Raw genomic sequence first — 12,480 nt, 5'->3', positions numbered from 1 at the left:
GGTCATCCCCTTGAATACAAAGATTCCGCGAAGCTTTTGGGGTTATTCCTTGACACTCGTTTGTCTTGGTCTCCCCATATCTCTTACCTCCGTGTTGAGTGCTCTAAGGCCCTTACCCTCCTTCGGGTCTTGTCCCATACTTCTTGGGGGGCAGATAGGCGCACTCTCCTTGCTTTACATTCCTCTCTCGTCCTGTCTAAGCTCGATTATGGTTGCCCTGCTTACTCGTCTGCTTCTCCTTCTACTCTTCGCCATCTTGATGCTTTGCACCATACTGGGTTGCGCCTCAGTTCTGGTGCCTTTCGTTCGACTCCCGTCCTTAGCTTGTATGTTGACACTGGCTTCCTGTCTCTCCAGGACCGCCGTGATCGCTACTGTCTTCGCTATCTTGCGCGGTCCTTGCAACATCCTTCCTCTCGCCTCTGTCGTGCTTTAACTTTTACCCCTCCTGCGGTTCCTGTTCCTCTTCACCACCTCCCTCTTTCTGTCCGGTTATCTCGCCTACAGGATTCTCTTTCCGTTCGTATTTCTGATGTTTCTCCTCGTGTTGTTCCTTCTTTGCCCCCGTGGAGGGTCCCTCTTCCGCGGTTTTGTACATCCTTGACTCGTATCACTAAAGCTTTTACCCCTCCTACGGTTCTAAAACGCCTTTTCCTCGAGCACTTTTCTTCTCACTCCCGCTCCGTTTCTGTCTTCACCGATGGGTCTAAGTCAGCGGACGGTGTTGGCTACTCTGTTGTTTTTCCTGATCGCACTTATATGTGTCGCTTGCCTCCGGAGACTAGCATCTTTACAGCGGAACTTTATGCTATTCTCTATGCTCTTCGTCTCCTGCTTTCTCGTTGTCAGTCTTCCTTTGTGGTTGTTGTTGACTCTCGTAGTGCCCTCATGGCTCTCGGGTGCTTTAATCCAGTTCATCCAGTAGTTGTCGAGATCCAGCATTGGCTGTTTCTCGTTCACAGTAAATTTAAGTCGGTTGAGTTTTGTTGGGTTCCCAGCCATATTGGCGTGTCTTTAAATGAGCGTGCGGATGCTGCCGCTAAGGAAGCTGTCCGCTCTTGTCCCATCTCTCGTAAAGGCATTCCGTATTCCGACTTTTACCCGGTTATCCATTCCTCAGTCCTTACCCATTGGCAGGCTTCTTGGTTGTCTGTTACTGGTAACAAGCTACGTACTCTTAAATGTTGTGTTTCCTCATGGCCGTCCTCCTTCCACCGTAACCGGCGGTGGGAAACAGCTCTGGCGAGGTTGCGTATTGGCCATACTCGCTTAACCCATGGTCACTTGATGGAGTGCCGCCCTGCTCCTTATTGTCCTAGTTGCATTGTCCCTCTTACGGTCGTGCATGTCCTTCTTGAATGTCCTGACTTCCAGGACGAGCGTGTGTCTTGCTTTCCGACCGCCCCTCGCGGTCACCTGTCCCTCGATAGAATTCTTGGTGACTCGGATACTTTTGATATCGTTCGCCTTATGCGTTTTTGTTCTCGTATTGGCATCCTTGGTGATATTTAGCGCCCTCTGATTATTTTGCGTATTTGATGGTGCTACATAGCCTTCCCGGTTTGGTGCCTTCTTTTGATAATTACTTACTTACTTGGCCCACGATTTTTTTTAAAAATGGCGTCTGTTTACAAGAGCCCTGATGAAGGTGTGGTTAACCCCGTGTATCCGCGGGCTGTTTAAATCTTGCGTAGTGCTCCAACACATCATATGACGTGATGCGCAGTTGACTGGAACAACGTCCAACACGTCATATGACGTGATGCGCACTTTAAGGGTTAATGTTTGTGTTGGTAATGACAGGTGCAGGAGACCATCAGGGAGGACCTGGAGATGATGACCACGGAGACAGGTGCCACAGCTGACCCCGTACACCTGGGAGACTCAGCCACCAGCATCATGAATAAAGTTCAGGAAATCACTAGAGAGATCCCCCAGAAGCAATTAACAGTAAGTTTTTTTATTTTCTCTCATAGGTCATATCACAAGATATTGAGTTGCATTTTGAGGAGAGGAAGCCTGTTCTTAGGTTTATCTGGGTTCCCCAAGGTCAACTACTGACATTCCTTAACATACAATCCACAATAGTTGTCTAACTCTGGGATAAATATTTACTAGTAGGTGAACAGGAGCAACAGGTGAAAGGCAACAGACAACAGACTCCTGGCATTGAACGTACATAGTAGTGACACCCAGAAAATAGTCAGTGATATTCGAATGAATGTTTTAGCTGTTAAAGAAAACGGATTTGAAATTAAATTCCTATGGATACTATCACACGTTGGCATCTCAAGGCATGACACTGTTGATATGCTTGCAAAGACAGCCTGTAGAAAACCAGTGGTAGAAATTGATATGGGTGTTTCATTAGCAGTGACAAAGAGAACACTTAAACAAATATCTAATGAAGATCTCACCGACCTAACAAATTCACAAAGACCGGAAAGTTGTAGCATTAAATATTATGATAGATATTGTGAGGAGACATTCGCATATGGGACTAATAGAAGAAGAACCCGGCAATGTGATGTTATAGTGGCCAGAATATGCCTGGGATATAGACGTATCTGGCAGCTTTCTCAAAACCCAAATGTCGAGTACACAATGTGGCAATTTTGTGAAAGAGAAAACATGCACTCTCTTGAACATTATATTGTAGAATGTCCCATATTGAATGACTTTCGCCCTCCTGGGCTAAGGTATGCTGAACAGTGTAATTACTATATGAGTACTGTACTGGAACACTTGATATATTGGACTTGTACCCAAGATTAACCATGAAATGTATCAATTATACAATGTATGTATGTGATGTAACTAAATAACCTGAACTTGTAAAAGCACCTTAATCACTGAAGGTGATTAAGAGCTTAATTGCACACTAGTTTCTCTATCAGCTATCTCTCACTGTCAGAGTAAAAGAGACAAATGTATGTGAATGCATGTGTGTGTGTATATATATATGTGTATGTATATGTGTGTGTATGTATATGTGTGTATGTATATGTATGTGTATAAAGTATATATGGAAGCTGATCACAATTACATTTCACCTTGTAAATGCACATTTATGACACTATGTAAAAGACACATCTAACACTTTATGTAGGGCATACGTAAATCTGTGTATCTATGTATTTACGTATGTAGGTTAGCTTAGCATTTTAAAAGCACCGAATCACCTTCTGTGGTTGATTGTTCAATAAACCCCTGAACTATATGTTTAATACATCTCTAACCCTGTTCATGGAGGACAGAAGAAAATGTATATATGCTGGTTAGCATTGTAAATGTGTGGCCACATCTGTGGTAGAAAAAAAAACTGCCAGTAGTGAAGGGCTGGAGCTAGCTACAGGTCCAGCACCAACCCCCTGCCAGTAGAGGTGGGGGGGGGGGGGGGGGGGAGTTGAAGCTACAGGTCCAGCACCAAACCCCCTGTCAATAGAGAGGGGGTTGGAGCTACAGGTCTAGCACGAACCCCCTGCCATTAGAGGGTGGGGGGGCTGGAACTACAGCTCCAGCACCAACCACCCTGCCAGTAGAGGGGGGCTGGAGCTACAGGCTTAGCACCAACCCCTTGCCAGTAGTGGTTGCTGGAGCTACAGGTCCAGCATTAACCCCCTGAAAATAGAGGGGGGGGGGGCTGGAGCTACAGGTTCAGCACCAACCCCTTGTCATTAGAGGGGGGGCTGTAGCTACAGGTCCAGCACCAACCCCCTGCCAGTAGAAAGGGGGCTGACATTGGTGATAATGGGGCTGACATTGTCCACAGGTGATAATGTGGCTGACACTGTCGACAGGTGATAATGTGGCTGACACTGTCCACAGGTTGAGGACCTCTGCAGGATGAGGGAGCCTGTCAAGAGGCTGGTGGAGGCTGGCCGGGTGGTGGCCGTCCAGGAAGACCAAGATGGCCGCCGCTCCGCCAGGATAACTCTACAAGACGGACAGCTGTACCTCCACCCACTCCTGCGTCAGCTCACACCCGCCCACACCCACACCCTCCAGGTTACTTTATTACACCCACTAGTCTTACTGACATTACTGACTTACTGAGTTATGACAACCAATATGATAACATTTTGTTATACAGTTATCAGCATGATTTATTTCATTTTCTGCAGGAGAGTGAGGTTGTGGGCGTGCTGGAGCCCTCCTGCACCCTGGCGTTCCTTGACCTCGGGTGGGCAGGGTCAACACGAGGGCGGGTCACCATCCGGCTGACCCCTGACACTCCGCTGGCCAGACAGTTTGTGTTGTTGTGTACGGGCCAGCGGGGCCACACCTACCGCAACACTAAACTGTTGGGGATGTGGAACAAGGGTGAACCGGGGGAGTGGGTGGTGGGCAGAGACTACGAGAGTAATAATGGTGAGGGAGGAGTCCGACTGCTGCCTGACCTCCAGGGGCAGTACCGGGAGTCAGGCCGGGCAGGAGCTGTGTGGGCCTTTGGTGGGCCGTTGGCTTCCAGGAGTGCCCAGTTCAACATCACCACCAGGGACAACCAGGGTGATTACCAGTGGTCAGGTGTCTTCGGTGATGTGGTGAGCGGTCTGGATGTGGTGAGGGCAGCAGTCAACCACAGTGACATTACGGAGGTGACTGTGGTGGATTGTGGTGATGTGCTGCCACGCTAGTTCACTGTACCACCACCATCACTACTGTGGTGTTGTGCTGCCACTCTAGTTCACTGTAGCACCACCATTACTACTGTGGTGTTCTGCTGCCACTCTAGTTCACTGTACCATCACTACTGTGGTGTTGTGCTGCCACTCTAGTTCACTGTACCACCACCATCACTACTGTGGTGTTGTGCTGCCACTCTAGTTCACTGTACCACCACCATCACTACTGTGGTGTTATGCTGCCACTCTAGTTCACTGTACCACCGTAATCACTTCTGTGGTGTTGTGCTGCCACTCTAGTTCACTGTACCATCACTACTGTGGTGTTGTACTGCCACTCTAGTTCACTGTACCACCACCATCACTTCTGTGGTGTTGTGCTGCCACTCTAGTTCACTGTACCACCATAATCACTACTGTGGTGTTGTGCTGCCACCCTAGTTCACTGTACCACCACCATCACTACTGTGGTGTTGTGCTGCCACTCTAGTTCACTGTACCAACACCATCACTCCTGTGGTGTTGTGCTTCCACTCTAGTTCACTGTACTACCACCATCACTGCTGTGGTGTTGTGCTGCCACTCGAGTCCACTGTACCACCACCATCACTACTGTGGTGTTGTGCTGCCACTCTAGTTCACTGTACCATCACTACTGTGGTGTTGTGCTGCCACTCTAGTTCACTGTACCATCACTACTGTGGTGGTGTGCTGCCACTCTAGTTCACTGTACCACCACCATCACTACTGTGGTGTTGTGCTGCCACTCTAGTTCACTGTACCACCACCATCACTACTGTGGTGTTGTGCTGCCACTCTAGTTCACTGTACCACCACCATCAATACTGTGGTGCTGTGCTGCCACTCTAGTTCACTGTACCACCACCATCACTACTGTGGTGTTGTGCTGCCATTCTAGTTCACTGTACCATCACTACTGTGGTGTTGTGCTGCCACTCTAGTTCACTGTACCATCACTACTGTGGTGGTGTGCTGCCACTCTAGTTCACTGTACCACCACCATCACTACTGTGATGTTGTGCTGCCACTCTAGTTCACTGTACCACCACCATCACTACTGTGGTATTGTGCTGCCACTCTAGTTCACTGTACCACCACCATCACTACTGTGGTGTTGTGCTGCCACTCTAGTTCACTGTACCATCACAATCACGACTGTGGTGTTGTGCTGCCACTATTTCACTGTACCACCACCATCACTACTGTGGTGTTGTGCTGCCACTCTAGTTCACTGTACCACCACCATCACTACTGTGGTGTTATGCTGCCACTCTAGTTCACTGTACCACCGTAATCACTTCTGTGGTGTTGTGCTGCCACTCTAGTTCACTGTACCATCACTACTGTGGTGTTGTACTGCCACTCTAGTTCACTGTACCACCACCATCACTACTGTGGTGTTGTGCTGCCACTCTAGTTCACTGTACCACCATAATCACTACTGTGGTGTTGTGCTGCCACCCTAGTTCACTGAACCACCACCATCACTACTGTGGTGTTGTGCTGCCACTCTAGTTCACTGTACCAACACCATCACTCCTGTGGTGTTGTGCTTCCACTCTAGTTCACTGTACTACCACCATCACTGCTGTGGTGTTGTGCTGCCACTCGAGTCCACTGTACCACCACCATCACTACTGTGGTGTTGTGCTGCCACTCTAGTTCACTGTACCATCACTACTGTGGTGTTGTGCTGCCACTCTAGTTCACTGTACCATCACTACTGTGGTGGTGTGCTGCCACTCTAGTTCAATGTACCACCACCATCACTACTGTGATGTTGTGCTGCCACTCTAGTTCACTGTACCACCACCATCACTACTGTGGTGTTGTGCTGCCACTCTAGTTCACTGTACCACCACCATCACTACTGTGGTGTTGTGCTGCCACTCTAGTTCACTGTACCACCACCATCAATACTGTGGTGTTGTGCTGCCACTCTAGTTCACTGTACCACCACCATCACTACTGTGGTGTTGTGCTGCCATTCTAGTTCACTGTACCATCACTACTGTGGTGTTGTGCTGCCACTCTAGTTCACTGTACCATCACTACTGTGGTGGTGTGCTGCCACTCTAGTTCACTGTACCACCACCATCACTACTGTGATGTTGTGCTGCCACTCTAGTTCACTGTACCACCACCATCACTACTGTGGTATTGTGCTGCCACTCTAGTTCACTGTACCACCACCATCACTACTGTGGTGTTGTGCTGCCACTCTAGTTCACTGTACCATCACAATCACGACTGTGGTGTTGTGCTGCCACTATTTCACTGTACCACCACCATCACTACTGTGGTGTTGTGCTGCCACTCTAGTTCACTGTACCACCATCATCAATACTGTGGTGTTGTGCTGCCACTCTAGTTCACTGTACCTCCACCATCACTACTGTGGTGTTGTGCTGCCACTCTAGTTCACTGTACCATCACTACTGTGGTGTTGTGCTGCCCCTCTAGTTCACTGTACCACCACCATCACTACTGTGGTGTTGTGCTGTCACTCTAGTTCTCTGTACCATCACCATCACTACTGTGGTGTTGTGCTGCCACTCTAGTTACTGTACCATCACCATCACTACTGTGGTGTTGTGCTGCCGCTCTAGTTCACTGTACCATCACTACTGTGGTGTTGTGCTGCCATGCTTGTTCACTGTCCCATCACCATCACTACTGTGGTGTTGTGCTGCCACTCTAGTTCACTGTACCACCACCATCACTACTGTGGTGTTGTGCTGCCACTCTAGTTCACTGTACCATCACCATCACTACTGTGGTGTTGTGCTGCCACTCTAGTTCACTGTACCACCACCATCACTACTGTGGTGTTGTGCTGTCACTCTAGTTCTCTGTACCATCACCATCACTACTGTGGTGTTGTGCTGCCACTCTAGTTCACTATACCATCACTACTGTGGTGTTGTGCTGCCACTCTAGTTCACTATACCATCACTACTGTGGTGTTGTGCTGCCACTCTAGTTCACTGTACCATCACTACTGTGGTGTTGTGCTGCGACTCTAGTTCACTGTACCACCACCATCACTACTGTGGTGTTGTGCTGCCACACTAGTTCACTGTACCATCACTACTGTGGTGTTGTGCTGCCACTCTAGTTCACTGTACTATCACTACTGTGGTGTTATGCTGACACTCTCATTCACTGTACCACCACCATCACTACTGTCGTGTTTTGCTGCCACTCTAGTTCACTGTACCACCACCATCACTACTGTGGTGTTGTGCTGCCACTCTAGTTCACTGTACCACCACCATCACTACTGTGGTGTTGTGCTGCCACTCTAGTTCACTGTACCACCGCCATCACTACTGTGGTGTTGTGCTGCCACTCTAGTTCACTGTACCACCACCATCACTACTGTGGTGTTGTGCTGCCACTCTAGTTCACTGTACCATTACCATCACTACTGTAGTGTTGTGCTGCCACTCTAGTTCACTGTACCATCACTACTGTGGTGTTGTGCTGCCAAATCTACTTCACTGTACCACCACCATCAAAACTGTGGTGTTGTACTGCCACTCTAGTTCACTGTACCACCACCATCACTACTGTGGTGTTGTGCTGTCAATCTAGTTCTCTGTACCATCACCATCACTACTGTGGTGTTGTGCTGCCACTCTAGTTCACTGTACCATCACTACTGTGGTGTTGTGCTGCCAAATCTACTTCACTGTACCACCACCATCAAAACTGTGGTGTTGTACTGCCACTCTAGTTCACTGTACCACCACCATCACTACTGTGGTGTTGTGCTGTCAATCTAGTTCTCTGTACCATCACAATCACGACTGTGGTGTTGTGCTGCCACTATTTCACTGTACCACCACCATCACTATTGTGGTGTTGTGCTGCCACTCTAGTTCACTGTACCACCACCATCAATACTGTGGTGTTGTGCTGCCACTCTAGTTCACTGTACCACCACCATCACTACTGTGGTGTTGTGCTGCCACTCTAGTTCACTGTACCATCACTACTGTGGTGTTGTGCTGCCCCTCTAGTTCACTGTACCACCACCATCACTACTGTGGTGTTGTGCTGTCACTCTAGTTCTCTGTACCATCACCATCACTACTGTGGTGTTGTGCTGCCACTCTAGTTACTGTACCATCACCATCACTACTGTGGTGTTGTGCTGCCGCTCTAGTTCACTGTTCCACCGCCATCACTACTGTGGTGTTGTGCTGCCACTCTAGTTCACTGTACCACCACCATCACTACTGTGGTGTTGTGCTGCCACTCTAGTTCACTGTACCATTACCATCACTACTGTAGTGTTGTGCTGCCACTCTAGTTCACTGTACCATCACTACTGTGGTGTTGTGCTGCCAAATCTACTTCACTGTACCACCACCATCAAAACTGTGGTGTTGTACTGCCACTCTAGTTCACTGTACCACCACCATCACTACTGTGGTGTTGTGCTGTCAATCTAGTTCTCTGTACCATCACAATCACGACTGTGGTGTTGTGCTGCCACTATTTCACTGTACCACCACCATCACTACTGTGGTGTTGTGCTGCCACTCTAGTTCACTGTACCACCACCATCAATACTGTGGTGTTGTGCTGCCACTCTAGTTCACTGTACCACCACCATCACTACTGTGGTGTTGTGCTGCCACTCTAGTTCACTGTACCATCACTACTGTGGTGTTGTGCTGCCCCTCTAGTTCACTGTACCACCACCATCACTACTGTGGTGTTGTGCTGTCACTCTAGTTCTCTGTACCATCACCATCACTACTGTGGTGTTGTGCTGCCACTCTAGTTACTGTACCATCACCATCACTACTGTGGTGTTGTGCTGCCGCTCTAGTTCACTGTACCATCACTACTGTGGTGTTGTGCTGCCATGCTTGTTCACTGTCCCATCACCATCACTACTGTGGTGTTGTGCTGCCACTCTAGTTCACTGTACCACCACCATCACTACTGTGGTGTTGTGCTGCCACTCTAGTTCACTGTACCATCACCATCACTACTGTGGTGTTGTGCTGCCACTCTAGTTCACTGTACCACCACCATCACTACTGTGGTGTTGTGCTGTCACTCTAGTTCTCTGTACCATCACCATCACTACTGTGGTGTTGTGCTGCCACTCTAGTTCACTATACCATCACTACTGTGGTGTTGTGCTGCCACTCTAGTTCACTATACCATCACTACTGTGGTGTTGTGCTGCCACTCTAGTTCACTGTACCATCACTACTGTGGTGTTGTGCTGCCACTCTAGTTCACTGTACCACCACCATCACTACTGTGGTGTTGTGCTGCCACACTAGTTCACTGTACCATCACTACTGTGGTGTTGTGCTGCCACTCTAGTTCACTGTACTATCACTACTGTGGTGTTATGCTGACACTCTCATTCACTGTACCACCACCATCACTACTGTGGTGTTTTGCTGCCACTCTAGTTCACTGTACCACCACCATCACTACTGTGGTGTTGTGCTGCCACTCTAGTTCACTGTACCACCACCATCACTACTGTGGTGTTGTGCTGCCACTCTAGTTCACTGTACCACCGCCATCACTACTGTGGTGTTGTGCTGCCACTCTAGTTCACTGTACCACCACCATCACTACTGTGGTGTTGTGCTGCCACTCTAGTTCACTGTACCATTACCATCACTACTGTAGTGTTGTGCTGCCACTCTAGTTCACTGTACCATCACTACTGTGGTGTTGTGCTGCCAAATCTACTTCACTGTACCACCACCATCAAAACTGTGGTGTTGTACTGCCACTCTAGTTCACTGTACCACCACCATCACTACTGTGGTGTTGTGCTGTCAATCTAGTTCTCTGTACCATCACCATCACTACTGTGGTGTTGTGCTGCCACTCTAGTTCACTATACCATCACTACTGTGGTGTTGTGCTGCCACTCTAGTTCACTATACCATCACTACTGTGGTGTTGCGCTGCCACTCTAGTTCACTGTACCATCACTACTGTGGTGTTGTGCTGCCACTCTAGTTCACTGTACCACCACCATCACTACTGTGGTGTTGTGCTGCCACACTAGTTCACTGTACCATCACTACTGTGGTGTTGTGCTGCCACTCCAGTTCACTGTACCATCACTACTGTGGTGTTATGCTGACACTCTCATTCACTATACCACCACCATCACTACTGTGGTGTTGTGCTGCCACTCTAGTCCACTGTACCACCACCATCACTACTGTGGTGTTGTGCTGCCACTCTAGTTCACTGTACCACCACCATCACTACTGTGGTGTTGTGCTGCCACTCTAGTTCACTGTACGATCACTACTGTGGTGTTGTGCTGCCAAATCTACTTCACTGTACCACCACCATCAAAACTGTGGTGTTGTACTGCCACACTAGTTCACTGTACCACCACCATCACTACTGTGGTGGTGTGCTGCCACTCTAGTTCACTGTACCACCGCCATCACTACTGTGGTGTTGTGCTGCCACTCTAGTTCACTGTACCACCACCATCACTACTGTGGTGTTGTACTGCCACTCTAGTTCACTGTACCACCACCATCACTACTGTGGTGTTGTGCTGCCACTCTAGTTCACTGTACCATCACCGTCACTACTGTGGTGTTGTGCTGCCACTCTAGTTCACTGTACCATCACTACTGTGGTGTTGTGCTGCCACTCTAGTTCACTGTACCACCACCATCACTACTGTGGTGTTGTGCTGCCACTCTAGTTCACTGTACCACCACCATCACTACTGTGGTGTTGTGCTGCCACTCTAGTTCACTGTACCATCACTACTGTAGTGTTGTGCTGCCACTCTAGTTCACTGTACCATCACTACTGTAGTGTTGTGCTGCCACTCTAGTTCACTGTACCACCACCATCACCATCACTCCTGCATCACCATGGACTGCGTGCTTTGATGCCAATGCAATTTAAGGACAGACTTTTATCACTATATCATCATAACTTCACTATCTTTGGTACTTAACACCTTGGTATCATATACCTGACAAACACGGCTGTATCACCATCAATGCTATATCTTCCCAGCACTGCAACCTATCATTGCTGTATCACTATAGCTTCACTATCACCTCTATATATCACCACCACCACAGGCCCCACACTTGGGGTCATATACTGACCATGCTGAGTAACAAATTGTTGGTGTCACTATATGACAGCTGTTGTTACTGTTATATCACCAACAGCTCACTATCACATAACGCTATCATTGCTACACCAACATCATTTCACTTTCACTGCATTATCACCTCACTGATATTTTTCCTCCTTACATTTACTGATATATCACTATCACTGCTACAGCACCACTACCTCACTATCACTGTTATATCACCATCACCTCACCATCACTTTCATATCACTATCACCTCAGTATCACTGCTATATCACTATACTATCACTGCTATATCACCACTATACTATCACTGCTATATCACCACTATACTATCTCTGCTATATTGCCTCACTATCACAGCTATATTACCATCATCTCACTATCACTGTCATATCATCACCTCAGTATCACTATCACGCTATCTTTATTATATTATTATCACTGCTATATCACCATCACCTCACAATCACTCAGGTGTGTTGTGGTATTACCATACTGGTCCATGGTGTGTTGTGATATTACCATACTGGTCCATGGTGTGTTGTGATATTACCATACTGGTCCATGGTGTGTTGTGATATTACCATACTGGTCCATGGTGTGTTGTGATATTACCATACTAGTCCATGGTGTGTTGTGATATTACCATACTGGTCCATGGTGTGTTGTGATATTACCATACTGGACCATGGTGTGTTG

The 12,480-nt window shown here is 48.1% G+C and overlaps 1 protein-coding gene across 1 annotated transcript; it reads left to right on the top strand.

Moving 5' to 3' along the window:
* Nucleotides 1–3,750: 3,750 nt before the first annotated feature.
* LOC138365092 (peptidyl-prolyl cis-trans isomerase-like) lies at nucleotides 3,751–11,866 on the top strand. Its single transcript, XM_069325203.1, has 3 exons — nucleotides 3,751–3,800; nucleotides 4,094–4,562; nucleotides 11,852–11,866. Exons 1-3 carry the CDS (start codon nucleotides 3,751–3,753, stop codon nucleotides 11,864–11,866), a joined length of 534 nt encoding a protein of 177 aa, XP_069181304.1.
* Nucleotides 11,867–12,480: the final 614 nt, after the last annotated feature.

This window comes from Procambarus clarkii, chromosome 15 (assembly GCF_040958095.1).
Source record: "Procambarus clarkii isolate CNS0578487 chromosome 15, FALCON_Pclarkii_2.0, whole genome shotgun sequence".
Classification (NCBI taxonomy): Eukaryota; Metazoa; Arthropoda; class Malacostraca; order Decapoda; family Cambaridae; genus Procambarus; species Procambarus clarkii.
The sequence above is the reverse complement of the archived record's forward strand: the minus strand, read 5'-3'. Positions and strand labels throughout refer to the sequence as shown.